The following is a 26,159-nucleotide window of genomic DNA, read 5'->3' as shown; positions in this document are numbered from 1 at the left end:
AGTTGGTCGATATGTCCATCCGTCTGGACACCCTGCTGGCCACCCGTGGACGTCCCGAGGGGGGTCCGCCCTCCGGCACCTCCGAGCCGAGCCCTATGGAGCTCGGGGGTGCCGGCGCTAGAGAAAGGAGGAGGAGGAGCCCGAGGGGGCCTGTCTCCTGCACCAAGTGCGGTCGTGGAGGGCACACTGCGGCCAGGTGCTGGGGAGGGTTCTCCGGGGGAGAAGACAACAGGCCACGCACTGGGGGGGCCTCCCAGGTGAGTAGACGTCCCACTTACCCAGAGCTTTCTGTTGCGCACTTTTGTATACCTGTGTGTTTTCCACAGGTTGCACCTCATTCCCAGCATAAGGCGCTAGTAGATTCAGGCGCAGCTGGGAATTTTGTTGATCGGAAGTTTTGTTTAGATTTAGGGATCCCTCTCCTACCTGTTGACAAACCTTTTCCCGTTCATGCCTTAGATAGCCGCCCGTTGGGGTCGGGGTTGATTAGGGAGATCACAGCACCACTTAGGATGTGTGCGCAGGGGGGTCATGAAGAGAATATACAGCTGTATCTGATCGACTCTCCTGCGTACCCAGTGGTGCTGGGAATTCCCTGGTTAAGCACCCATAACCCTGCTATTTCGTGGCAACAGAGGGCTCTCGATGGGTGGTCTGCTCAGTGCGAGGGGCGATGTCTGGGTGTTTCCGTGGGGGCGACTTCGGTGGAAAGTCCAAACCAAGTGCCCGCACTGCACATTCCGCCTGAATATGGGGATTTAGCTCTCGTGTTTAGTAAAACTAGGGCGACGCAGTTGCCTCCTCATAGACAGGGGGATTGTGCGATTGATCTCCAGGCAGGAGCAGCGCTCCCACGGAGCCACGTGTATCCGTTGTCTCAAGAGGAGAGAAAAGCTATGGAGACTTACATAGCCGAATCTTTGAGACAGGGATACATTCGGCCCTCCACTTCTCCCGCCTCCTCGAGCTTCTTTTTTGTGAAGAAGAAAGATGGAGGGTTGCGCCCGTGCATTGATTACCGTGGTCTCAATCAGATTACTGTGAAATACAGTTATCCACTCCCTCTGATTGCGACCATGACAGAGTCATTGCATGGAGCGCGGTTTTTCACAAAATTGGATCTCAGGAGCGCGTATAACTTGGTGCGCATTAGGGAGGGCGACGAATGGAAGACAGCGTTTAGTACCACGTCAGGTCATTTCGAATATCTCGTCATGCCATATGGGTTGATGAATGCTCCATCAGTCTTCCAATCCTTCGTAGATGACATTTTCCGGGATATGCAGGGACAAGGGGTGGTCGTGTACATTGATGACATTCTGGTGTACTCGTCTACCCGAGCCGAGCATATAACCCTGGTGCGTCGTGTATTGAGGAGGCTGTTGGAGCACGACCTATATGTCAAGGCAGATAAATGTCTGTTTTTCCAGGAGTCGGTCTCCTTTTTGGGTTATCGGTTGTCCGCGTCAGGGGTGAGAATGGAGGTGGATCGTGTGTCCGCTGTGCGTAATTGGCAAACTCCAACCACTGTAAAAGAGGTGCAGCAGTTCTTGGGCTTTGCGAATTACTACCGGAGGTTTATCCGGGGTTTTGGACAGGTGGCAGCTCCCATCACGTCCCTTCTGAAAGGGGGTCCGGTGCGCCTGCAGTGGTCAGCTGATGCGGACAGGGCCTTTAGGAGACTGAAGGACCTGTTTACGTCGGCTCCGGTGCTCGCGCATCCGGATCCCGCATTACCCTTTCAGGTCTGAGGCTGGTATAGGGGCCGTTCTCGCTCAACGGTCCGGCACGCCACCTAAACTCCGCCCCTGTGCTTTTTACTCAAAAAATCTCAGCCCGGCGGAGCGTAACTATGACGTTGGGGACAGGGAGCTGTTAGCTGTAGTTCAAGCCCTTAAGGTGTGGAGGCATTGGCTTGAGGGGGCTCAACACCCTTTCCTCATTTTGACTGACCATCGGAACCTGGAGTACATCCGGGCAGCGAGGAGACTGAACCCTCGCCAGCCTCGATGGAGTATGTTTCTCACCAGGTTCGTATTTAAAATCACGTACATCCCTGGGTCCCAGAATGGTAAGGCAGATGCGCTGTCCCGGCGGTATGACACGGAGGAGAGGTCCGTTGAGCCTACTCCCATACTACCGGAGTCTTGCCTTGTGGCACCGGTGGTGTGGGAGGTCGATGCCGAAATCGAGCGAGCGTTGCGTACCGACCCCAGCCCTCCACAGTGTCCTGAGGGTCGGAAGTACGTTCCGCTCGAGATTCGGGATTGACTCATTTACTGGGCTCACACGTCACCCTCCTCTGGACATCCGGGTATTGGCCGGACAGTGCATTGCCTTAGCACTAAATACTGGTGGCCCACTTTGGCTAGGGATGTGAGGGTTTATGTCTCCTCCTGCTCGGTGTGCGCCCAGTGTAAGGCACCCCGACATCTGCCCAGGGGTAAGTTACAACCCCTGCCCGTTCCACAACGACCATGGTCCCATCTCTCGGTGGATTTTGTGACAGACCTTCCCCTCTCTCAGGGGAATACCACCATCCTGGTCGTTGTGGACCGGTTCTCTAAGGCCTGTCGTCTTCTCCCTATGTCGGGTCTTCCTACTGCCCTACAGACCGCTGAGGCCCTATTTACCCACGTCTTCCGGCATTACGGGGTACCCGAGGATATAGTGTCTGATCGAGGCCCCCAGTTTACCTCCCGTGTTTGGAGAGCGTTCATGGAACGGTTGGGGGTCTCGGTTAGCCTTACCTCAGGGTACCACCCGGAGAGTAACGGGCAGGTAGAACGTGTCAACCAGGATGTGGGTAGGTTTCTGAGGTCGTATTGCCAGGGCCGGCCGGAGGAGTGGGCACGGTACATTCCCTGGGCCGAGATGGCCCAGAACTCTCTCCGCCACTCCTCTACCAACCTAACCCCCTTCCAATGTGTGTTAGGTTACCAGCCGGTTCTGGCACCTTGGCAGCAGAGCCAGATCGAGGCCCCTGCGGTGGATGATTGGATGAGGCGCTTGGAAGAGACGTGGAACGCTGCCCACGTCCACCTGCAGCGGGCCGTCCTTCGTCACAAGGCGAGCGCCGATCTCCACCGCAGTGAGGGGCCGGTGTACGCACCAGGAGATCGAGTCTGGCTCTCTACCAGAAACCTACCCCTCCGCCTGCCCTGCCGGAAGCTGGGTCGGCGGTTTGTGGGGCCCTTTAAAGTCCTGAGAAGATTGAACGAGGTGTGTTATAGGTTACATCTACCTGTTGAGTATAAGAATATTAACCCCTCGTTCCATGTGTCTCTTCTCAGGCCGGTGGTAGCTGGTCCACTCCAGGACAATGAGATAGGGGAGACTCCTCCGCCCCCACTGGACATCGAGGGGGCTCCGGCGTACACCGTTCGGTGTCAAGGGGGGGGTACTGTCACGGTTTCGGCCGAGGCTGCTCCTCCTCCTGGTTCGGGCAGGCTTCGGCGGTCGTCGTCCCCGGAGTACTAGCTGCCACCGATCTATGTTTCATGTTCGTTTGGTTTTGTCTTGATGTTGTACACCTGTGTCTTGTTAGTCCTCGTTAGTGTCCTATTTAGTTCTCGTTGTGTGTGTTTGTCTTTGTGTGTGATTGCTCTTCTGTTTTGTGTTGGAGCTACGTACTTCCCTCCAGTGTTTTGGAGAGGTTTTTCGCACATGTTAGTGTGCCGTTTGTTTGACGCCTGTGTGCGCCGTTATTTCGCCTTCGGGCTTATTGTGCTTATTTTCTACGTGAATATTGCACTAAAGTCTTTTGGACTGAGCTTCTGCGTCCTGCGCTTGATTCATGCACCACACCCACCTTCAGCACCCCTTGACAGTGAGGACACGTCCTGGCCTGTCGTTCAACTGGGACTCTGTTTGCATCCCAAATTACAACCTATTCCCTTTATAGTGCACTATTTTTGACTAGGGCCAATAGGGCTCTGGTCAAAAATAGTGCACTATATGGGGAATAGTGTGCCATTTGGGATGCAACATATTTTACAGATTTACAGATTAAGAGGTGCAAGCAGGTTTTTCCCCCCGACACCCCTCTCTGGGAATAATCCTTTATTATTAATACATGCATTTCAATGAGGCAGGCCGTCGGTCGTCAACAGGATAAATACATGACTTACGGAAATCCTTAGTGACAATATTAGGTATGAAGTGTTACATAACCCACTTTGCCTGATCTCACCCCCCTCCCACTTCTCAAAGGACCACTCTACACAACACCCCCCTTTCACACCATCCCGCCCATCCTCCATGGCCCCATTCACTCCATCACACTCCCTACCTTCTCCTCGTCCTCAACACACCTCTACACAGAGCCACAGGAAAACGTTGCTACTCTAACAGTGTGTGTTACTCCTCAACTGTATATTTTATTGAAGTAATTTAAGCAAGCCTACAGGACACTGCTACTATCTAACCATGTGTGAGTGGGCATCACTCCTCAGCAGTGTCACTGTAAAAACTGTAGGATTTGATTAATGACGCTAAGGACAGTGTAGTTGAATGTAGTAATATAGTAATGATAATGAAGAGCAGTCTTACCTTCACATTGTCTGGATGCAGTCCTCCTGGGTGCCTGTCCATGTACTGGCACAGATCTGTGTGCTGTCAGGGAGAAAGAGAGGACAGTTTGATTATAATATGTCTAAATAAAGAGTCATAAAACACCAAATCTAATCACAGTTACAATGCATTGCAATGAACCAAAAATAAGTCAATATGAAAAATGAAGTATTAATGTATTGATGCTGTTCAGTATTTTATGGTATTTATTTGAACAGCAAAAGCAGCAGAGAGAAGTTCTTGGCAGTGAGAATATTGGCTTTTTGTTTATTGTTATGCTAGTCTTGAATGTACCTTGGTTGGAATGTGAGCTTGGTTTGAGGATGGAAAAATCTGCTAATGGAAAAACGTTATTGGCTTTTATAGCTTTCCCCTTGCTAGTCAAAGCAATTCTGACCTACTGTCATCCGTCCATGATAAAATATCAGTATGGTGCCAGGCTGGAGACACAAACTCAATCATTAAATTGCAGCAGACGTCAGTCGCAGCATTTATTTTATTCCCCAGTATGTCTCCCCCGTCTGCGGATGAATGATATCCGGTCTATATCAACAGAATGATCCACAGAGGGAACCTTTGGTACAAAGCCCTTCATGTGATTGTGTGGAGGGATGAGAGAGGGAGTGACACTGTCTGTATGTCTTTAAGCGCTGTATGTAAGCAGAGTCGTCTGTCTGTCCGACGGCGGGAGAAAAGAGGAATTACCCTGATCTGCACTTCACTGATTTATTCTTCCAGCAGACCTGGGGCACACACACACGGACAGACGGACACACACACCACAGCTCGAGGGGCTGGGTGATATTTGCGTACCCCCGCTGCTCCTCACACCGTCAGATATAAATGTGTTCCTTTCATGAATAATTCAACCTGACTCTGAAACAAGCCATGCCTGTCCACCTTACTCAAAACCTGCTCTCACTCTCTCTCTCTCCCTCCCTCTCTCTATATTTCTCTCTGTCTTTCCCTCTCTCTCTCTCCATATCTTGCTCACCCCCACTTTCTCTCCATTTCATCTCTCTCCCTCTCTCTACCTCTCTCTCTCTATCGGTCCCGCTCACTCCCTGTCAATCGTCATTACCTGCTAGATGAGAAAAATGAATTGATTTGGCTTGGTGTGGAGCCTTCTGTATATAAAAGAGTTTGGAATTACAGGTCTGAACACAGCAGAATAGAACAGCATGAAACTGGCTCCACAGCAACGACAACACACAGATCCACTGTGTTGCATTACCCATTTCTGTCAAATATACGCTATCCACTCTGTCTGTTCAACATTCACAGTGAGAGAAGGGTGGTCTGTCATAATAAAGGCTATGGAGACAGATCCTTGTTAACCATGTCCACTTACAGACAGTATCTACTTGATGAATATATATATATTTGGAATTGGTTAGCTCCTATATTTGCACATGGAGCAGAGAAACAGCAGTGAAAGACCTCCACAACCCCTCTATCCAGTCTGACCTCTGTTCTCCAGGTAATCAAAACGTACACTTTAAGGACAGAGAGCATCCTCATTAGAATCCCTATAACCAGCTTTTTATTGCATTCATTTTGAAAACTTTTATGCGGTCTACTAGAAAGAAGTTTGCGATCGTCCGGTCGACCGCGATCGACACCCTGGGCACCAATGGTATATACAGTCCAGTATCAGAGCTGGCTCTTGATATGTTGCACCAGGCCACATAGCACACAGCACGGATGAAAACAAACATGGAGCGGGTCTTGTTTTGCATATCAACATCAAAGAGGTTGAACTATTTACATATATGGTCGATTGGAGTAATGCTGAGCAGGGACTTTACTACTCCTAGAGTTTGGAGATTGGTATTCTGGCTGGTTTGAGCCTCATCAGTGTATGTTATCCATATGCATATATGTCAGCAGTAACAACAGGCCACACTACTCCACAGCAGAGAGAGGGAACTCCTGCTGCTATTGCTGTCCACAGCATGTGTGTGTGTGTGCATGTGTGTGTGCATGTGTGTGTGTGTGTGTGTGCATGTGTGTGTGTGTGCATGTGTGCGAGCGTGTATACATGCCTGTTTATGTGTGCTATGGAAACCTACAGAAACAGCAACCCTCAATTAAAATGTTCCTCCATGATGCCAGGGCTGGGTTCAGAGCTGGGCATGAGGCTGCCATGCCACTAGTGGTTAGGCCACCATTCTATGGCACTCAGATCACTGTTCCTGTTCAAAGCCTGGGGGAAAATAACCCAGGCTTGGGTTCTGTTTTTAACAGGCAAGACTAAACATTACTAAACGTTTAACCATCTTATAAACAAAAAATATGTGTGTAAAACTAGCCAGAGCTCATACCTCTTTGGACTGGGATTAAATAAATCAATGTCATGAACTGAAGAGTGAGAGGTCAAATTAATCAAACCATTAAACAAGTTAGTTATTCAAGTTCTAGAATGAAACTGTGGCTTTTTGGGCTTTTTGAATTTCATATTAAAATACATTTTACACAAATAAAATATATTGATCCTCTGCTGACTCACATATCCAGTTGGTGCTGTAACACTCACCACATACTCAAAGACCTGTACTGAGCTAACCCTGTAACATGATGTACTACAGTACCCATGATGCTCTGTGCAACATATCCAGTTGGTGCTGTAACACTCACCACATACTCAAAGACCTGTACTGAGCTAACCCTGTAACATGATGTACTACAGTACCCATGATGCTCTGTGCAACATATCCAGTTGGTGCTGTAACACTCACCACATACTCAAAGACCTGTACTGAGCTAACCCTGTAACATGATGTACTACAGTACCCATGATGCTCTGTGCAACATATCCAGTTGGTGCTGTAACACTCACCACATACTCAAAGACCTGTACTGAGCTAACCCTGTAACATGATGTACTACAGTACCCATGATGCTCTGTGCAACATATCCAGTTGGTGCTGTAACACTCACCACATACTCAAAGACCTGTACTGAGCTAACCCTGTAACATGATGTACTACAGTACCCATGATGCTCTGTGCAACATATCCAGTTGGTGCTGTAACACTCACCACATACTCAAAGACCAGTGTCAGGGTTTCCTTGGTGTGGATGATGTCATGGAGCAGCACGATGTTGGAGTGCTTCAGACCTTTCAGAAGAGACGCTAGAAAAACACAGGATACAGTATTATCATGATGAAGCAGTTACATGCAAAACTACCATCAGTATTACCATTAATTTACAATATGATAAAGAAAAGACTAGAATAGAATATAGCCTAATAGAATATAATAGAATAGTGGATGGTAATAGTAATAGTCAGTAGTACGATTTAGAATAGAATAGAACAGAATAGAACAGAAAGGTTTAAAATGGAGTCAATGTAGTTATGGTGAAATAGTTATCTAACTGGTTTCAGTTTGCCACCAACTTTTTGACAGTATGAGAGAGAGAGAGAGAGAGAGAGAGAGAGAGAGAGAGAGAGAGAGAGAGAGAGAGAGAGAGAGAGAGAGAGAGAGAGAGAGAGAGAGAGAGAGAGAGAGAGAGAGAGAGAGAGAGAGAGAGAGAGAGAGAGAGTGAAAGCCAAAGCCTTGGGGAGGGATCATCACTCCCATTATTTGGGAGGCAAAGCTCTGTGTCTATTGTGTCAGCTAGCGGGCCAGGCGTGAACAGAGCAATTAGTGGTAATAGTCAGCGTCGCTCTAAACCCTCGGTGGAGGAGCCATGCTGCGCTGTATCAACTGGCAGCTGAGGAGGGAGTGAACACTTCAAACAACGCCTTTTCATGTGTTTGAAAGATGTGATCAGAGGCACTACGGCTCCACCAAAGACTTTCTGCTCCTCTCCCACCACACAATCACCACGGCCGAGCCAAACAAACATTTGACAGAAATCTTATCTCGTTAAGAGCTAAACAACACAGGGAACGGTTTCATTTAGAACAGAGAGCCGGAGCGGCATATTAAGTGTGTTTTTATTATGAGAAGCCTAAATGGGATTTTCAGACTGTTGCGAATGTGATTAATTTAGCGAACAGCAATTCTGTTTCAAGGGCAACGGAGAGAGAGAACCTATGGCGTCGTGATCTGCAGAGCAAAGCACACAGCACAGAGCCATTGTGCATGAACACCTAAAGCACTGAAACCCCTAAAGATCAAAGGCAATGCTCCTCTCACACATATCTGTCTTAGTGCTATAGACAGGAGCTACCTCAAAAGGCTGCTGTACCAATTTAGGTAAAGATCTAGATGGGCTATACACCAGTCCCTCCCTACCTCCTGACACACAGAGACTGACTGTGTTGATAATGTTATTGTGTGTTCCAATTCACACACACACGCATGCCCACATACATGCACGGATGCGCACACGTATGCAAGCACGCACGCATGCACTCACGCACAAACACACACCTGGGTCCTCTCTCAGGGGCGTCGGTATTGCTTTCAACACCGCCCTGTTATTCTGTCCACGTTTCCACTCTGGGAGCATCTCGGCCCAGTAATCGTTGAATTAGTTAAATTTCAAAGTGCTTTTCTGATCCGCTCACCGGGGGAGAGAGGGATGGGGAGGAAGGGAGGGAGGGAGGCCTGGGCGGGGGGTGAGGAGGGGTGAAGAGGGGCTGGTGCATGGCTCTCAGCTCTGTTCATCAGCCCAGGATCCCACAGATCAAACAGCCAGAATCGTTTTCTCATCTAATTTTCTCATCTAAATGAAGCAAGGCTCCAGCCCAGCCAGGCCCAGCCCAGCTCTGCCTGTGGAGGTGGAGGTGAGTGTGCCACATATTTCTCACACCCACCCTCACATTCAGGAACCTCCAAGCCTCCTAGCCACTCAGCTCCAGTTAGCTAGAACACCAAAGACTGCTAGCCGGCCTTCACACAACTTGACCTGCTGTGACACACGGCCAGGGACCAGGAGAAAGCACCGCATGGCAAGAACATCCCTCTGAAGTGATTTAGCCCAGTGTGGCAATGGAACACTATGCAGACTAATGTTTATTCCATATGTAACTCTGTGTTGTTGTTTTTATCGCACTGCTTTGCTTTATCTTGGCCAGGTCACAGTTGTAAATGAGAACTTGTTCTCAACTGGCTTACCTGGTTAAATAAATAATAATAAGGTAGACATGGCCCATGGGATGGGTTCATAAGGCTGAAAATCAGTCAGATCCCAATCTAGCTAACACAAGAGGCAGTTTTATATTTGGGTTGTGCTGGGAAAGACTTCAGATTTGGCTTTTCTAGATTACATTTACATTTTAGTCATTTAGCAGACGCTCTTATCCAGTGCATACATTTTTTTTTTCTTCATACTGGTCCCCCATGGGAATCGAACCCACAACACTGGCATTGCAAGCGCCATGCTCTACCAACTGAGCTACACATTTTTTGTTAGAGACGTTAGCACCCCTCTCTCTGACAACAGTCACCATTACAAAAACCGAAATCCACTTAACCCAAGTACCTAGAATAACAACACTTAACCTTATCTTCGAGTCTGTAGACTTCACCTAAACCTAATGGTGTGACAGAGACCAACCTTCTCTAATGGCGGTGAACGGTGTCCCCTCCTCCTCCTGCAGACGAATCACTTTCAGGGCCACCAGCTTGCCGTTCACCCTGGCAACAAGAAGATAAGGCACCCCAACACGTTACGCTTCATCCCATGAAAAAAGGACTCAATATGAGCCAGGCAGTGAATGCAGAGAATGGTAGATTTCTGTAAGTCAATGAAATGCAATTTAGGAGCACTGGAGTGAGACTTAGTAGAAGACAAGAAGATTAAATAAAATGAACCTCACCAATCAAATCCATTGTAGTGAACAAAAACACATACAAAGTAACTTCATTACAGTGAGAAATTGTGTAAATGCATTTCAATCCATTTGCGGCTATGACATTTTCACTTGCTACATTTTAATTATCAGAACCTGGGTAATTTTACCGCTATGCACGAACAGGAAAAAATTAAAATAACAAAATAATAACTTAAACAATCGTTAAACAATTCCATTTCAAAGTGATTTAATAAAACAAATTGCATTTCATGGTTGGGGAAGTGCAGATCTTTTATTAGTGTAATATGCAATATGGCCAGTAATTGTTATTACCCTTATCTTAACCTATACCACTTTACTGCTTTATAATTACAAGCAGTTATGTGCATATAAATTGTCCATATACAGTAAGTAGGCAATGCGGAAAATGCAGTGCAGTCAAAAACGTGATTTCCTGTGTTTTATATATATTTCCACACATTTGAGGTTGGAATAATACTGTGAAATTGTGAAAATTATGATAATGCCCCTTTAGTGTAAGAGCTGTTCGAAAAGAACACCTGAAATTTCAGCCTGTTTTGGTGGGATGGAGTTTTGGCCTGCCTGGTGACATCATCAGACGGTAAATTAGTTAATAAACCATTAAGAAAGAGAGTTCCAAACATTTCCCCTTCCCACTCAGACCACTCGCAGACAGTCCTAGCAATATTCTTGCTTGAGAAATGGCTCTTTACTAAAACATTTTTTTATTGAAAACAATCACATTAAGGTATTATCCAGAAATGATTTGATATTGAGATAAAAACAGCTGCATTGGACCTTTACATGAATATTGTTTTGGCACTCACTTGCTTTTCCCTTTGTATACTGTAGCGTATGAGCCTTCTCCCAGTTTCTCAAGCTTCTCATAGGAATCAGCCTTCCCGAACTTGGGGCTTGTGGGCTGAAACAGAGAGGGAGAATACAATTCAGGAAAAGAGACACCAATTATGGTAGAGAGGGAACAGTTTGGGTGTATTAAGTGAGAGAACAGCCATAGGGACAATCTTATATCTGTGTAGATGATGGAAGAGCCACAGAACTTGGGAGGTTGGTTGATGTACCAGAATTGATACCTAGCAATAATGTTAAGCCTAAGAAAGCTACTATACCTGCTATTTCACAAGGAGAGACCTGGTAGATGTTGTGGTTTGGTTCAAGAGGCCTAAAGACAACAACACCAGATCCATTCTGTAACACCAGATACTAGTGACCCTGCTCGCACACGGCCTGCAGAAAGATGACACGGTTTGTTTCACTAGTTTCTACTCTGGATGATGGAAAGCTTCCAGTCATCCAGGAAATGGGTTGTGTAGGATTTCACACACAGAGACTCTGTAATAAAGGTCTGGAGGAAATATGACTTCAGCTGCTGCAGTTAGCAGGTCAGAACACGATTGAAAGACAAAAAAGAGCAGTATGTGCTACGTTTATCTCAGAAGATCTCAAGAGTATTTTGCTTTTAAGCCACTTCAGACCTTTATTCCACACTTCTCTAACTTATTTTCATATTTCTAGAGTTCATTGGTAAGATAACAGTACAATAGGTGTATGCTATGCAGGTATAACCATTTTATTAAACGAGTATTGGCTGCATGGTATTGACAATCAACTGTTGAATGAAAATAGGACGGGTCCTATCAATGGTTGAATGAAGATAGTCCCCGTCCTATCATTGGTTGAATAAAAACAGATGCAGGTAGGTCCTATAGAGGTGGAATAAATCCTGTCCGTGTCATGTTTCTCTCTCAGCGCTTCGTGGGGATCATGATGGATCATGGAGGATCATGGGACGGTGACAGAGGTGACACCAGTCAGATGAATGATATGTGCCACCTGGCCAGGGTAATGGGAGAACAGAGGACACAACAAGCTACTGGATCGGTTTCATAATACTGTGTCATGTTTAGGGCCTGTTCGATTTGTTCCACTCTTACTAATGTTACAGACCCACTTATCAATGATTTACAGAGTGGGGACAGTACAGGACATAGAAGAAAGGAAGAGAGAGATAGACAGAGAGACAGAGACAGACAGAGAGACAGAGACAGACAGAGAGAGACAGAGAGAGACAGAGAGAGAGAGACATAGAGACAGAGACAGAGAGAGAAAGACAGATAGACAGAGAAACAGAGACAGAGAGAGAGACAGAGAGAATTAACACTCATGCATTCGTCTTGAACTCGACCCATAACACACTGCACTTGACAGTTCAGCTTCCTCCAAAATCTCTCTCTCTCTCTCAGACAATCAGGCCCAAAATGAGCTCAACTAGAAAGTCAAAACCTCCATCAGCAACTCTTCTCTGGAGGAAACTGTGTGTGTGTGTGTGTGTGTGTGTGTGTGTGTGTGTGTGTGTGTGTGTGTGTGTGTGTGTGTGTGTGTGTGTGTGTGTGTGTGTGTGTGTGTGTGTGAGTGCGTGAGTGCGTGAGTGCGTGCATATGTGCTTGCATCCATGCATGCGTCTGTGCGTCATCAAGACTCTAGACTTTCTCTTACATTCCATTGTTTTCTTTAAGAATAACTGAAAAGAACAATGACTGAAGCATTGTAACCTGTTGTGGACCTGTCTTCCCTTTCAGTGACGTAGCATTTCAGCCCTGGTGGCAGACAGACATAAAATATATCTGGTATCTCTTACTGTTGTCATATTTTAAATACAGGGGCTTCTAGAGGTTAACGTCTGGCTGCTGTAATGTCTCTGTTTTATCATTTAAAGAGCGAGTGGACCCGACGAGAGCTCAGGGAAAGCTCCAAAACATTCCAGACAATCCTTGGGGAATAACTCAGTTCTCCCGTCATCACTGTCTGCCTCTGGGCAGTGTGGGCACACACGCTCACACAAACACACACGCACACACGCACACTCGCACACTCACATCTTTTAGCAGTGTCTTCTTCCCTCTGGTTGCTATCTAGTCATCTCCTGCTGCCCAACTAATAAGTCCATGCCGCATTTCTGAGGGTTTTTATAAACAAACAAATTCCCCTCTGGGAGATGACAGGAAGTGAAACAGTATCTGTGAAACCCAGCTGGACTGGCTGCAGGCAGTTCACACATCTCAACCTATTACAGGCCAAATACCGGGCTGTGACAGGCCACTGTAGGGTCTAGTAGGACTCAAATGGGCCAACAATGGGATCTGCTGCAACACAGAATCTGCTGCAACACAGAACCTGCTGCAACACAGAATCTGCTGCAACACAAACACACTCAGCTAGTGTCTGTTATATAGTAAAGGGAGTAGGTCCTGATCCGGGACCAGATATATCCCCAAAGATACCTCCAACATACACAGGAGTACTAAGGGTAGTTTATTCAGCCAGCAGCCTGGTGAGCCATAACAAACACACACTCAGGGCCAGTCAGTGTGTGAAGCGGCTCTCCAGTGGATTGTTGGCCTGATGGTTTAGCAGTACACAGGTTGATTATTAGAGTGATGGAGGTCAGGGTTAAGGGTGAGACACATCACTAGCCTGATTGGCTGAGAGCCTACTACCTGGCCGGATACACCCACTTCATTTCACCATCAGTTAACAAGGAATTGGAGGTCTGTGGATAGAGGGGTAAGGTGGGAGTCCTGGGGGGCTACAGTTCAGCTCTGCCTCTCTCTCTCTCTCTCTCTCTCTCTCTCCCTCTTTCAATTCAATTAAATTCAATGTCTGTCTCTCTCCATTTCTCTCTGGGCCTCCTGTAGCTCAGTTGGTAGAGCATGGTGCTTGCAACGCCAGGTTGTGGGTTCGATTCCCACGGGGGGCCAGTATGAAAAATGTATGCACTCACTAACTGTAAGTCGCTCTGGTTAAGAGCGTCTGCTAAATGACTAAAATGTCTCCTCCTCCAGGTTAAGTGCCCCTTGTACTGTACATCTCATGCATTTTTCATGTCCATGAATCTTCAACCAAATGGATTCTATCTGGGGTTCTCTCTTTCAGCCTTTTCATTCTATCTTTTTTTTAGCCTTTGTCCCCTTCCTCCTTTCTCTATCCTCTGGTGGTAGATGGTAAATAGCTCAAGTCTCTTCCTGTCTACCCCATGCTGGTACAGTACTGTGAGCTAAAACCCTACTGAAGTTATTTGACATTAACCAGTCAATGTTCTACAACAAGAGTGCATAGCTCTGGTCCTCAAGGTCCAGGGGCAGCGTACACCAGGTGTTTGTCCTTGGCTTTTAATTAGACATTCATTACAATCTGTTGAGCCAGGTGTGTGGACCCTCTGGCCAGTCAATAGCATTAACTGGATGATTACATGTCAGGGAGAGAGGGCTGAAACCTAGCAGCAGGACTGTGGTCTGTGAGGACTGTAGCGCCGAGCTGTGCACCCATGCACTATTGGAAATACTAGAACATCACTGGAATATAAGTGGTTCAGCATGAAATGTTAATAAGAGAAGTAGGCAGGGAAAGATGGCGGATGGCTACAGTCACCTAAGCAATAGGACCATCACATTTACATTTACATTACATTACACTTACATCAATTTACATTGTTAGATATGTTGTGGCCCAAACAAATCATACTGAAAAATTACAAACAAATTACAGAAATGCCGACAGGCAATCTGTCAAGAATAATAATAGTTATTACATCTTATTGTGTGTGCACAATAATAATAATTGAGCTAAATGAAAATACATTGAGGATACGATTTGAAACATGTCTCATGTACATGATTAAGCAATACAGTCTTCTGGTAACAACATTCAATCAGCCACCAAATGGAAATTACATTCTGGTTAGCTTGTTTTCTAATTTTCAGATCATCAATCTTAACCTAATGTAGCACGCCTGAGGGAGGTCGGAAGAAAACGGAAGCATCCGTTTTCAGGCTTCGCCTCTTCTCTGCTTTTCCCCTGAAAACCGGATGCTTCCGGTGACACCCAGCCTGCTGAGGGTGCATCAATCTAAATCTAGTTTTAAATGCCAAAACAAAACAATTGCAAATACAGAACGCAATCTGAGTTTCTACTATGTTTTCTCACATTATTGACAACAACCGTACTGTTTGCCTGATGTTATTGCTATAGCATTGTGTGCTGTATACTAGTGACTGTACTGTACTGTACGTATAGACTGTACTGTGTATTGTATACATTAAAAACAAAAAACTATGTTTTAAGTGAGAAGTAGGCATTGGTCTGAAGCCGAAAAAGAAAGGAAATTCACGAGCACCACAATGCCTACTCCACCCATGCTCTACCAAGGTTTTCCAGCACACAGCTTTGACCTACTACAGTAGCTATGTTAGTCTATTGTACATTTACATTTACATTTTAGTCATTTAGCAGACACGCTTGTACTTCCAACAACGTGTAAGCAGGTTGCTTAGGATTCAAACCTTCTCAAACAGCCTAATTCATACTCTTAGAGGAGGTGCTCCCACAATGATGTGATTTGTACTGCATACAAGGTAATGTATTGCATTCTTTCTACCCACACTAAGACACTGTGTACTGGAGCAAAGCACAGCAATACAAGTGAAAGTACACAATAATGACAAATGGCAACAGAAATAATGTAGTTATTAATCTTTATTTAATATTAACAGCTGAATTTCTAGAGGGAGCGAAAAAACTGAATCCCATTTAAGCCAATATGGCGAAAACTGGAAATGTTTTCCCTGATCTCTTTTAACAAGACAATCGAGAAAGCTCCTGGAAAACACACAAAATAATCAACATCTACCATTGTACCATTAACTATTTACATGAAAATGTACTTTAAAGTTTACTGAAGAAAGGCCTAGTACTACATCTGTAAAAAAAGAAAAGAAAAAGTGAGTTATTACAAAAGAAACAATTTACAATCAAACGAACATTCATCAGACATAGTAAACTTTGTACATACAGGGATGGCCACAATTGCGCTTGAAGAGCTACAGGGTTATGCAGGCTTTCTTGTTCAAACCCAGTTCTACCACACCTGATTATACTATTCAAGGTCTCGATGAACAGCTGAGGTCTTGATAAACAAAAAAGCCTGCATGACCCTGTGGCTCGTCAATAGCAATTTTGGTAACTCCTGATACAAACACTGTGACAAATGACAAACCGCTGAGAAACACCTGTAAAAATATATATATATATATTAGACAAGTAAAAAACACTTCTAAGAAAAAATATTTACAAATCTGACATTGGATAGGTGGTCTAAATCCTTTAGCTCCAACTGTTTTTAGTAATGCTGTACACAGCTGTCCAACTCCAGTCAAATAGCACACATTCACACATTTATAAATGGCAGTATAAATATGAAATCAGATAGGAGTACTCACAGATCTGGAACCAAAAAAAAAAAAGTGCTACTGATAGTGTGTGATGTACTGTATGCATATGAATAAGCGTAAGTCGTTTGTCAGCTCGACGTGGGCCAGCTTGACACATTTCTTAGCTTCTCAAATGACAGAAAGTGGCACCTAAAAAGGAGAATCGTTTACAACCTGTGCAACTTATCGCATGCATTTGTAATGTAGGGATGGCGTGCATCTGATGGATGAGGGCAACGACGTCTTCTTTGAGAGTTTGAGAGCTGGTCTCTCCACCGTTCTCTCCTCCGTAGTAGCAAGACGCGCGCACCAGTACCAGTACACGTCACACTCCCTGTCCTTGCCACTCAACGATGCCCAACGTACCCAAAGGCTCATTTAAGAAACACCTAAAAAATGTAATAAACACACATCGTGCATACGTGTGCACACCGGTGTGTGTGTGTTGGGAAAGGGAGGGTGGTGTCAAAAACAATTCACTAAAGAGAATGGTCAAAATAGCCCCCCCGGAAGGCGAACCCAGGACCTTCAAATCCCAGGGTGGTGATGCTAAGCTTTACACTACAAACCCTGTTCTAGGTATGTCAAAGTTTGGTGATGACAGCACGCGTTCGTTCCAAAATGTTTTTGTTCATTCACTCAGTATTGATTGAATGTTTATTTATTTTGCTTGGTAAATGTCTTGTTGTTGTCTAAAACGGTTGATGTGTTGAAAACAGTTTAATTTTATCACATACAGTGGGGAAAAAAAGTATTTAGTCAGCTACCAACTGTGCAAGTTCTCCCACTTAAAAAGATGAGAGATGCCTGTAATTTTCATCATAGGTACACATCAACTATGACAGACAAATTGAGAAAGTAAAATCCAGAAAATCACATTGTAGGATTCTTAATGAATTTATTTGCAAATTATGGTGGAAAATAAGTATTTGGTCACCTACAAACAAGCAAGATTTCTGGCTCTCACAGACCTGTAACTTCTTCTTTAAGAGGCTCCTCTGTCCTCCCCTCGTTACCTGTATTAATGGCACCTGTTTGAACTTGTTATCAGTATAAAAGACACCTGTCCACAACCTCAAACAGTCACACTCCAAACTCCACTATGGCCAAGACCAAAGAGCTGTCAAAGGACACCAGAAACAAAATTGTAGACCTGCACCAGGCTGGGAAGACTGAATCTGCAATAGGTAAGCAGCTTGGTTTGAAGAAATCAACTGTGGGAGCAAATATTAGGAAATGGAAGACATACAACACCACTGATAATCTCCCTCGATCTGGGGCTCCACGCAAGATCTCACCCCGTGGGGTCAAAATGATCACAAGAACGGTGAGCAAAAATCCCAGAACCACACGGGGGGACCTAGTGAATGACCTGCAGAGAGCTGGGACCAAAGTAACAAAGCCTACCATCAGTAACACACTACGCCGCCAGGGACTCAAATCCTGCTGTGTCCCCCTGCTTAAGCCAGTACATGTCCAGGCCCGTCTGAAGTTTGCTAGAGTGCATTTGGATGATCCAGAAGAGGATTGGGAGAATGTCATATGGTCAGATGAAACCAAAATAGAACTTTTTGGTAAAAACTCAACTCGTCGTGTTTGGAGGACAAAGAATGCTGAGTTGCATCCAAAGAACACCATACCTACTGTGAAGCATGGGGGTGGAAACATCATGCTTTGGGGCTGTTTTTCTGCAAAGGGACCAGGACGACTGATCCGTGTAAAGGAAATAATGAATGGGGCCATGTATCGTGAGATTTTGAGTGAAAACCTCCTTCCATCAGCAAGGGCATTGAAGATGAAACGTGGCTGGGTCTTTCAGCATGACAATGATCCCAAACACACCGCCCGGGCAACGAAGGAGTGGCTTCGTAAGAAGCATTTCAAGGTCCTGGAGTGGCCTAGCCAGTCTCCAGATCTCAACCCCATAGAAAATCTTTGGAGGGAGTTGAAAATCCGTGTTGCCCAGCGACAGCCCCAAAACATCACTGCTCTAGAGGAGATCTGCATGGAGGAATGGGCCAAAATACCAGCAACAGTGTGTGAAAACCTTGTGAAGACTTACAGAAAACGTTTGACCTGTGTCATTGCCAACAAAGGGTATATAACAAAGTATTGAGAAACTTTTGTTATTGACCAAATACTTATTTTCCACCATAATATGCAAATAAATTCATTACAAATCCTACAATGTGATTTTCTGGAATTTCTTTTCTCATTTTGTCTGTCATAGTTGACGTGTACCTATGATGAAAATTACAGGCCTCTCTCATCTTTTTAAGTGGGAGAACTTGCACAATTGGTGGCTGACTAAATACTTTTTTCCCCCACTGTAGCTAACTAAGTTAGCAAGCATGGCATTTTCTTTTGACTGCGCACAGGTCGCGCAAGCAAGCAATGATCATTATGATGTTGTTGTTTTACCTGGATGCTTTGTGGGTAACCTGCACCCCTGCTACTTTTTACTTGTGGATGGCGACTTCAGGTTTTCGGGAACACATTGAAAAGTAACTTGACACTGTGTTGATCAGTCAGCGCAAATTTTGATTATAATGACAAGAAAAAAATAGCATAAACAGAGGAGGTAGCGTACTGAATTAATGCATAAGGCAAGGGATAGAATTTGCTCTGGATTTTCTAACAGCGACACTTTTGTTCTGGCGTGTGCATGTATTATACATTTGCAGCGTGGCAGTTCTCAAAGTTTGGTGTATATAAGTGGCCATAATAGCAGCCAAGGACATTCGCTAGCTTATTTGTTTGTGCTCTGATTACACGCAAGTGTTCAGCCATATGAAAAACCTTCCATAGCAAAATATACCTAGCTACCTTCCTTTTGCTTCTCATCCAACTGGTGTAAGCTAGCTAGCTACAGCTGCAAGCATTCTACTAGCTAGCTGCTACTGTTGCGCAACAACCTAATTGCACCCGGTTTTAGAACTCTGAGATTCGGCTGAAAAGATGATAGCTTTGTCAGAAATGCTACAAAAAGGTAACACATCCTTGGTTTTTATTGGGCAGAAATGTGCACGTGAGAGCAATAAATTGTGAATTTAATCAAAACTGTTGCACCTACAAAACGTATTTAGTCCAAATGGATCTAAGTCTAATTGTCACCTTATGGACGATGTAGCCTCGTTTTAATACGACATCTAAAATTTTAGCTAGATTTGGGCAAAAAATTGTCTAACGACCCTAATGCTAGCAACCCTGTCAAGAATCCGGTATAGTGGTTCTTGGTAACGGCCGGACGGATCATGACGAGAAGCGGGGAGGGTGTCATATTGGCTTACATATGATGGTAGGGAGATTTGAATTTAACATTGAGCTTCAACCAATGCATACTACAGTCGCGCCAACCAGTATAATGTACTGCAGGCCTATATTGTGTACTGTTCGACCGCACTGTGTATTGTATATAGTGTACAGCAGGGTTCCCCAACTGGCGGTGGTTTCATTTGCCCCCCCAAGTTTCCTGAGCAAAAAAACAATAACAAAAAAACATTTTATTTTTTTTAATGTTCATTGTTGGACATAAAAGAAAAATCAGGATATCAGCTCCAAGTGATTTTAATTTTAAAAATCTGTTCCCAAGTATTCCCACGCATAATAGAGAGACACGTGATCGTATACTGTCAGGGTGTGAGTTTCTATGTATATCTATGTGTATGATCTAGTATGTGTAGATCTATGTTGGCCGGGTGTGGTTCCCAATCAGAGGCAGCTGTCGATCGTTGTCTCTGATTGGGGATCATACTTAGGTAGCCATTTTGCCTACCTATGTTGTGGGATCTTGACTCTTGTTAGGCCTGTTTGTGTGTAGCCATTGTGAACGGTACGGTGCGGTACGGTGCGGTACGGTGCGGTACGGTGCGGTACGGTGCGGTGCGGTACGGTGCGGTGCGGTGCGGTGCGGTGCGGTGCGGTGCGGTGCGGTGCGGTGCGGTGCGGTGCGTTTGTTGTTTTGTCGTGTGTTAACTTTGTTAATAAACATGTATGCATTCCACGCTGCACCTTGGTCTGACCCGTCTCTCAATGACCGTGACATATACAAATGTAAGTAAGGCTTGAAATGATTATGTTTTAGTCAAACATATCTGTTTGGGCTTCTTGCGGTCAATTTGCAGTCTTCTAATTATTTGTAATTATGTTCCGGCCCCCCGACCATCCGCTCAACAAGAAATCAGCCCTGAATCTAGTTGATGATCCCTGCTGTACAGTGTGTAGACAACAAACTGTGTATAGTATAGACTGTACTGTGTATACTATAGACTGTACTGTGTATACTATAGACTGTGCTGTGTAATTTATATACAGTATGTAGCATACAGTGTGTAGGCTACTGTATAGACTTACAGAGCTGGGGCTGGAGTGTCGGCGCAGTTTGGGCGACTCTTTCCCGGTAGAGGAGGCTTTGGAGGAGATACAGGCATTGTTCTCTGAGTGCACCCTCTTCACCTGGCTGGCTGGTTTCTCGAAGGCGTCGAAACCGCTCTGTGTCCGCTGAACCCTTACCTTCCTGTCCTCAGGGATGGTGTCCAGGGGCGTGATGACCGAGTCCTTTCCCTGGCCGCTGCGTGTGGACATCTTTGTGACACATATCTGAGAGGGTGAGAGAGAGACAGGGAGAGGAGAAAGAGGGTGAGCGAAAACCATTTCCCCTCCTCTTCTAGATCTACACTTCATTTAATCTCTCTGTCTGTCTCCATCTCTCCCTCCATGTGGAGTCCCAGTGCTACATCTCTCTGTTAGGATGAGAAGATTTTTATCTCCATATCCCTCTGATCAAAACACAGCAACCAGCCTACTCTGTTTCCTCTGCTGTCTCTTTCACACCCCATTGCTGCTGTGCCTACACTCACACACACACATTCCCTCTAAACACAATGCAACCTACAGGCACCTGCACAGCCGCCAAAGAGTGTGTTGGTTCCCTAGGCAAAAAAGGACCAGGCAGCGTGTCATGTTGTGCCACAGCCTACCTTTCAGATGAAATATTTAGTACTGGACTCCCCAACGAGCTGCTATTCTAATCACTACACATATACAGTGACCAGGCTGCAGCAGAGTCACCTTGGAGCTCTCAGAGCAGATCAGCTCTCACCCAGGTTAGGATTAGGGTTAGTCACGGTACACAGATGGGTTTCTGACAGGGAACAAATAACAACAAACCAGGAGAGGAGAAACTGCCAAGAAAAAATCTGTTTATTTTACAGGTAGAATCCTTAATTGAAGCAATGACAAAGCATCCCCCCCACCCGTTTTGGTAAAAAACAAAAAATATATAAAAGAAAGTAACTATACAGATGAATCAATAATATGTCTTGATATTTGATGGCGGAAAAACATTCACTGTCTACAAAATTTACAAAGAATTAGCGCTGCACGATATGGGCAATTTTCTACCAAATATTGCGAATTTACTTGCGATTGTAGCTCAAAACACTTGTGTAAACTGTTGGAATCATAGAAAAATTATGATCATTCTCATTTTATGGTTGGAATGCAGTTGTTTGGCATGACAATTATGAAAAAGTAAGGGAGGAGATGGTTGTGGCAGAGTAGGAACGATTTAAATAGATATGTACATTGAGACAAAGATTTTAGAATATTCTTCGGCTTTTCCTCTCTGATTATCTCAGTGGATTTAGCTAGCAATTTTTTTTCTCACATTTGCAGCTTGCTAAGACCAACTAACCAGTGTTTTGCAGAGAGCAAGTTACACAAATGAATAGTATAATATAGAACATGTGGATTTATATAAAGAAGCAAAGTGGAAAGCTGCATCGTTCTCATTTGGAAAAATCTGTTAACTGCATGCTGTTTGGTCAATGCATGCTAGTGTTGTCACGATACCAGAATTTTGACTTCGATACCGATAACAGGTTTAGTATAACAATACTCAATACCATCACGATACTCAATACCAAAACAATACCATGGCAACAAGAAGGCATATTAGCCAAAGTCACAGAATGGCACTTGATCCAGACAGATGAACTCAGCTACTGCTCTGTTCAATCATTTGGCATCTTTTGAGTTCAACATCATGACATTATCATTTTTTTACGTCACCATTTTTCAGAGAATAAATTATACAATCAATTTGACTTTGTTTTTATCAATCTAACTACATAACAACTTAATGGTAATCATTTATTTGAATGGTACATCTCTATTGATAAACTCTGAATGAGTCTCTGTCACCCTAACCCATATTGGAAAGTCACACTACGATATATGAGCTGCAAGATTATTAGAGAATGTACGGTAGTGGTTCAGTTACACTACAATATGAGCTATAGATTATTAGAGAATGTACAGTCGTGGTTCAGTTACACAATGAAATCTGGGTTGAGGAGAATATTAGAAGATGTACAGTGAAGTGGAGAGCCGGGAAAGACTGTATTAGAGGATGTACGGTAGTGCTATTAGGGAGGTCCAAGGTAATGCATCTGGCTACAGTAGAGTAGTTACTGATGATGCCATTAGGATGAGTGATGGACAATAACCACAGAGAGAGAGAGACAATATCAGAGCCAACCTCCCTCCCATCATGACTACTTATCCTATTATCTGTAAAGCCTACCCAGTCAGACAGACCAGAGACAACAGAGAGGTTTAGTCCTCATTCACGGCCCTCCTGCCACGGTGTAAAGGTGCATTTCCTTTTCACACAGAGAGACAAAGGGCCAATATGGTAGCCAGAGATGCTGTGAGGCGATAGGAGAAAGAGTGGAAAAAAACACCTCATCCTCTCACCATCACTATCTGGAGCACGTTGCTATTGTTGTCAGTGTTCCTGAATGGTAAATGATTGATGTGTGTGATGCGTACATCTGACACTAACTAGGCCAATCCTTTGAAGGCAGTCTCTCTCTCTCTCTCTCTCTCTCTCAGCGCATCTTTCTTTGTGATGTGACACCTCTTTCAGCCTTCTCCATCTCCTCAAGGCACTGCTTGTATATATCTGTAGGGCCTATTATAGATCAGTGTGAGGATGGAGGGAGGGTTGTTCTTAAAGGAGGCCAGGAGATCGGGAGAGCGGAAGCGCCCTGGCGATCAATGAGCGATGGGCTGCGTGAGGAAGGAAGGATGCAGGAAGGTGTGACATTCATTCCCACTTCCAATGAGGTCAGATGGGCTGTCAGAGGTGGATCAGGCTACACTCTACCTGCCGTTGCTATAGGCCACCGTCTCAGAGACAGCAGTAGAAAGGGTAATCATGCTTTGTATTTAGCTGAAATTACTGTAAGTGGTAAAGAGGCACTTCCTGAAATTACTGTAAGTGGTAAAGAGGTGCTTCCTGAAATTGGCACTTTGTGGTAACTTAATAATAATTCAATATAATAGAAATGGCAGTTTTTTGCTCTGTTTAGCTCTGGCCCTATATTATATAATACAGCTCTTATACCATATTATAATGTTGCAATGTGAGCCTTCAGATGTTTTGTGAGAGTGTTTCCCTACTTATAATCTAAGCCTACAGATATTTAGTGAGATGAGTTTCACTTCTCAACCAACTCCTAATTAACTAACATCAATGGCTGTATAAAATCTTCAGACAGCCGAGCCGACAGACCACTCGTTCGTTCCTTGTCCCAGATCTGTGACTATCATTAGAGACGCAGTGCCATGAGGTAAACACACCTTCTAGAAAATAACACAAACCATGTCTCAGAAAACAACACAACACTGTAGCACTGCAGCACACATCACAGTGACTGTTCATAGCCAGAGGAGCTGTGTTCGTTACATCACAGTGACTGCTCATAGCCAGAGGAGCTGTGTTCGTTACATCACAGTGACTGCTCATAGCCAGAGGAGCTGTGTTCGTTACATCACAGTGACTGTTCATAGCCAGAGGAGCTGTGTTCGTTACATCACAGTGACTGCTCATAGCCAGAGGAGCTGTGTTCGTTACATCACAGTGACTGCTCATAGCCAGAGGAGCTGTGTTCGTTACATCACAGTGACTGCTCATTGCCAGAGGAGCTGTGTTCGTTACATCACAGTGACTGCTCATAGCCAGAGGAGCTGTGTTCGTTACATCACAGTGACTGCTCATAGCCAGAGGAGCTGTGTTCGTTACATCACAGTGACTGCTCATAGCCAGAGGAGCTGTGTTCGTTACATCACAGTGACTGCTCATAGCCAGAGGAGCTGTGTTCGTTACATCACAGTGACTGCTCATAGCCAGAGGAGCTGTGTTCGTTACATCACAGTGACTGCTCATAGCCAGAGGAGCTGTGTTCGTTACATCACAGTGACTGCTCATAGCCAGAGGAGCTGTGTTCGTTACATCACAGTGACTGCTCATAGCCAGAGGAGCTGTGTTCGTTACATCACAGTGACTGCTCATAGCCAGAGGAGCTGTGTTCGTTACATCACAGTGAATGCTCATAGCCAGAGGAGCTGTGTTCGTTACATCACAGTGACTGCTCATAGCCAGAGGAGCTGTGTTCGTTACATCACAGTGACTGCTCATAGCCAGAGGAGCTGTGTTCGTTACATCACAGTGACTGCTCATAGCCAGAGGAGCTGTGTTCGTTACATCACAGTGACTGCTCATAGCCAGAGGAGCTGTGTTCGTTACATCACAGTGACTGCTCATAGCCAGAGGAGCTGTGTTCGTTACATCACAGTGACTGCTCATAGCCAGAGGAGCTGTGTTCATTACAATGACTGTATAAATTGGGTTTATTATTCACAATAAGCTATTTATGTAAAATGGGTTTTGTTAGAAACTGATTGTAGCACTGTTTAGTTATTGTAATAGAAGAGTATGAAAATGTATACACTCACTAACTGTAAGTCGCTCTGGATAAGAGCGTCTGCTAAATGACTCAAATGTAAAGTGTAAATGTTGCTGTGGTTTAAAACCATCTTCCAGAGAGTAAAGTAGCTGTAGCCCTCTATAGATATACAAGATGAGGCTGGGCTAGAGTTAGGGATGGGAAAAGAGGTTCAGATACAGTAAGACTGGGCATTGGGTTAGGCTTTGGGAAAGGTAGGTAATTTTCTATGTTTTGCCCAATCCACTTACATTAGCTACCGTATCTTTGCCACAGCTGGGTTGATAACAATGATGTATATAAACCCTGGATTGCCAATGCTATTAATTGGCCATTGAGAGGCTTTGAAGCCACCGGTCGGCCATATTGGCAGTCCTCCATAGGAATGAATGGAATTCTACAGTATTTCAATTAAATGTTTCAAGGATTAATTAATTAATTAAGGTGTCTGTAATATACTAAATGTGGCAAAAACAAATATAGACATTAATAAATGCATTTCTATACCTTCCAAAATATTTTTTACAATGGTGAGGGAGTGCCAAGATGGAGCCACGATGGCTTCAACACAGCGCCCCAATCAGACATCTAGTGTATAAATAATTGGTTAATAAGCCTGACTAGAATAAACTACTAATTCAAATAGAGCAAACCAGACCCTCTACAGCTGTCCACAAAACAGGACTGTCTCCTGACCTGTCTCTCCATCCCTTAATTCCTCTGTTCTTCCATCCT

At 44.7% G+C, this 26,159-nt stretch overlaps 1 protein-coding gene across 1 annotated transcript in view; it reads right to left on the bottom strand.

Annotated features, from left to right (window-relative positions):
• The window catches only part of LOC311111543 (cyclin-dependent kinase 14), a 90,832-nt gene that overhangs the window by 23,453 nt on the left and 41,220 nt on the right, over positions 1-26,159 (bottom strand). The window contains exons 3-7 of the mRNA XM_084154295.1: positions 20,986-21,231; positions 11,173-11,267; positions 10,087-10,166; positions 7,614-7,708; positions 4,552-4,614 (exon numbers count right to left, since the gene is read on the bottom strand). Coding sequence (XP_084010421.1) covers positions 4,552-4,614; positions 7,614-7,708; positions 10,087-10,166; positions 11,173-11,267; positions 20,986-21,231 — 579 coding nt within the window. The remainder of the gene's footprint in view (positions 1-4,551; positions 4,615-7,613; positions 7,709-10,086; positions 10,167-11,172; positions 11,268-20,985; positions 21,232-26,159) is intronic.

The sequence above is a fragment of the Coregonus lavaretus genome (genome assembly GCF_964263955.1).
Source record: "Coregonus lavaretus genome assembly, chromosome: 3".
In the NCBI taxonomy this organism is placed as follows: domain Eukaryota; kingdom Metazoa; phylum Chordata; class Actinopteri; order Salmoniformes; family Salmonidae; genus Coregonus; species Coregonus lavaretus.
Note: the sequence above shows the minus strand (reverse complement) of the source record. Positions and strands in the feature narration are given on the sequence as shown.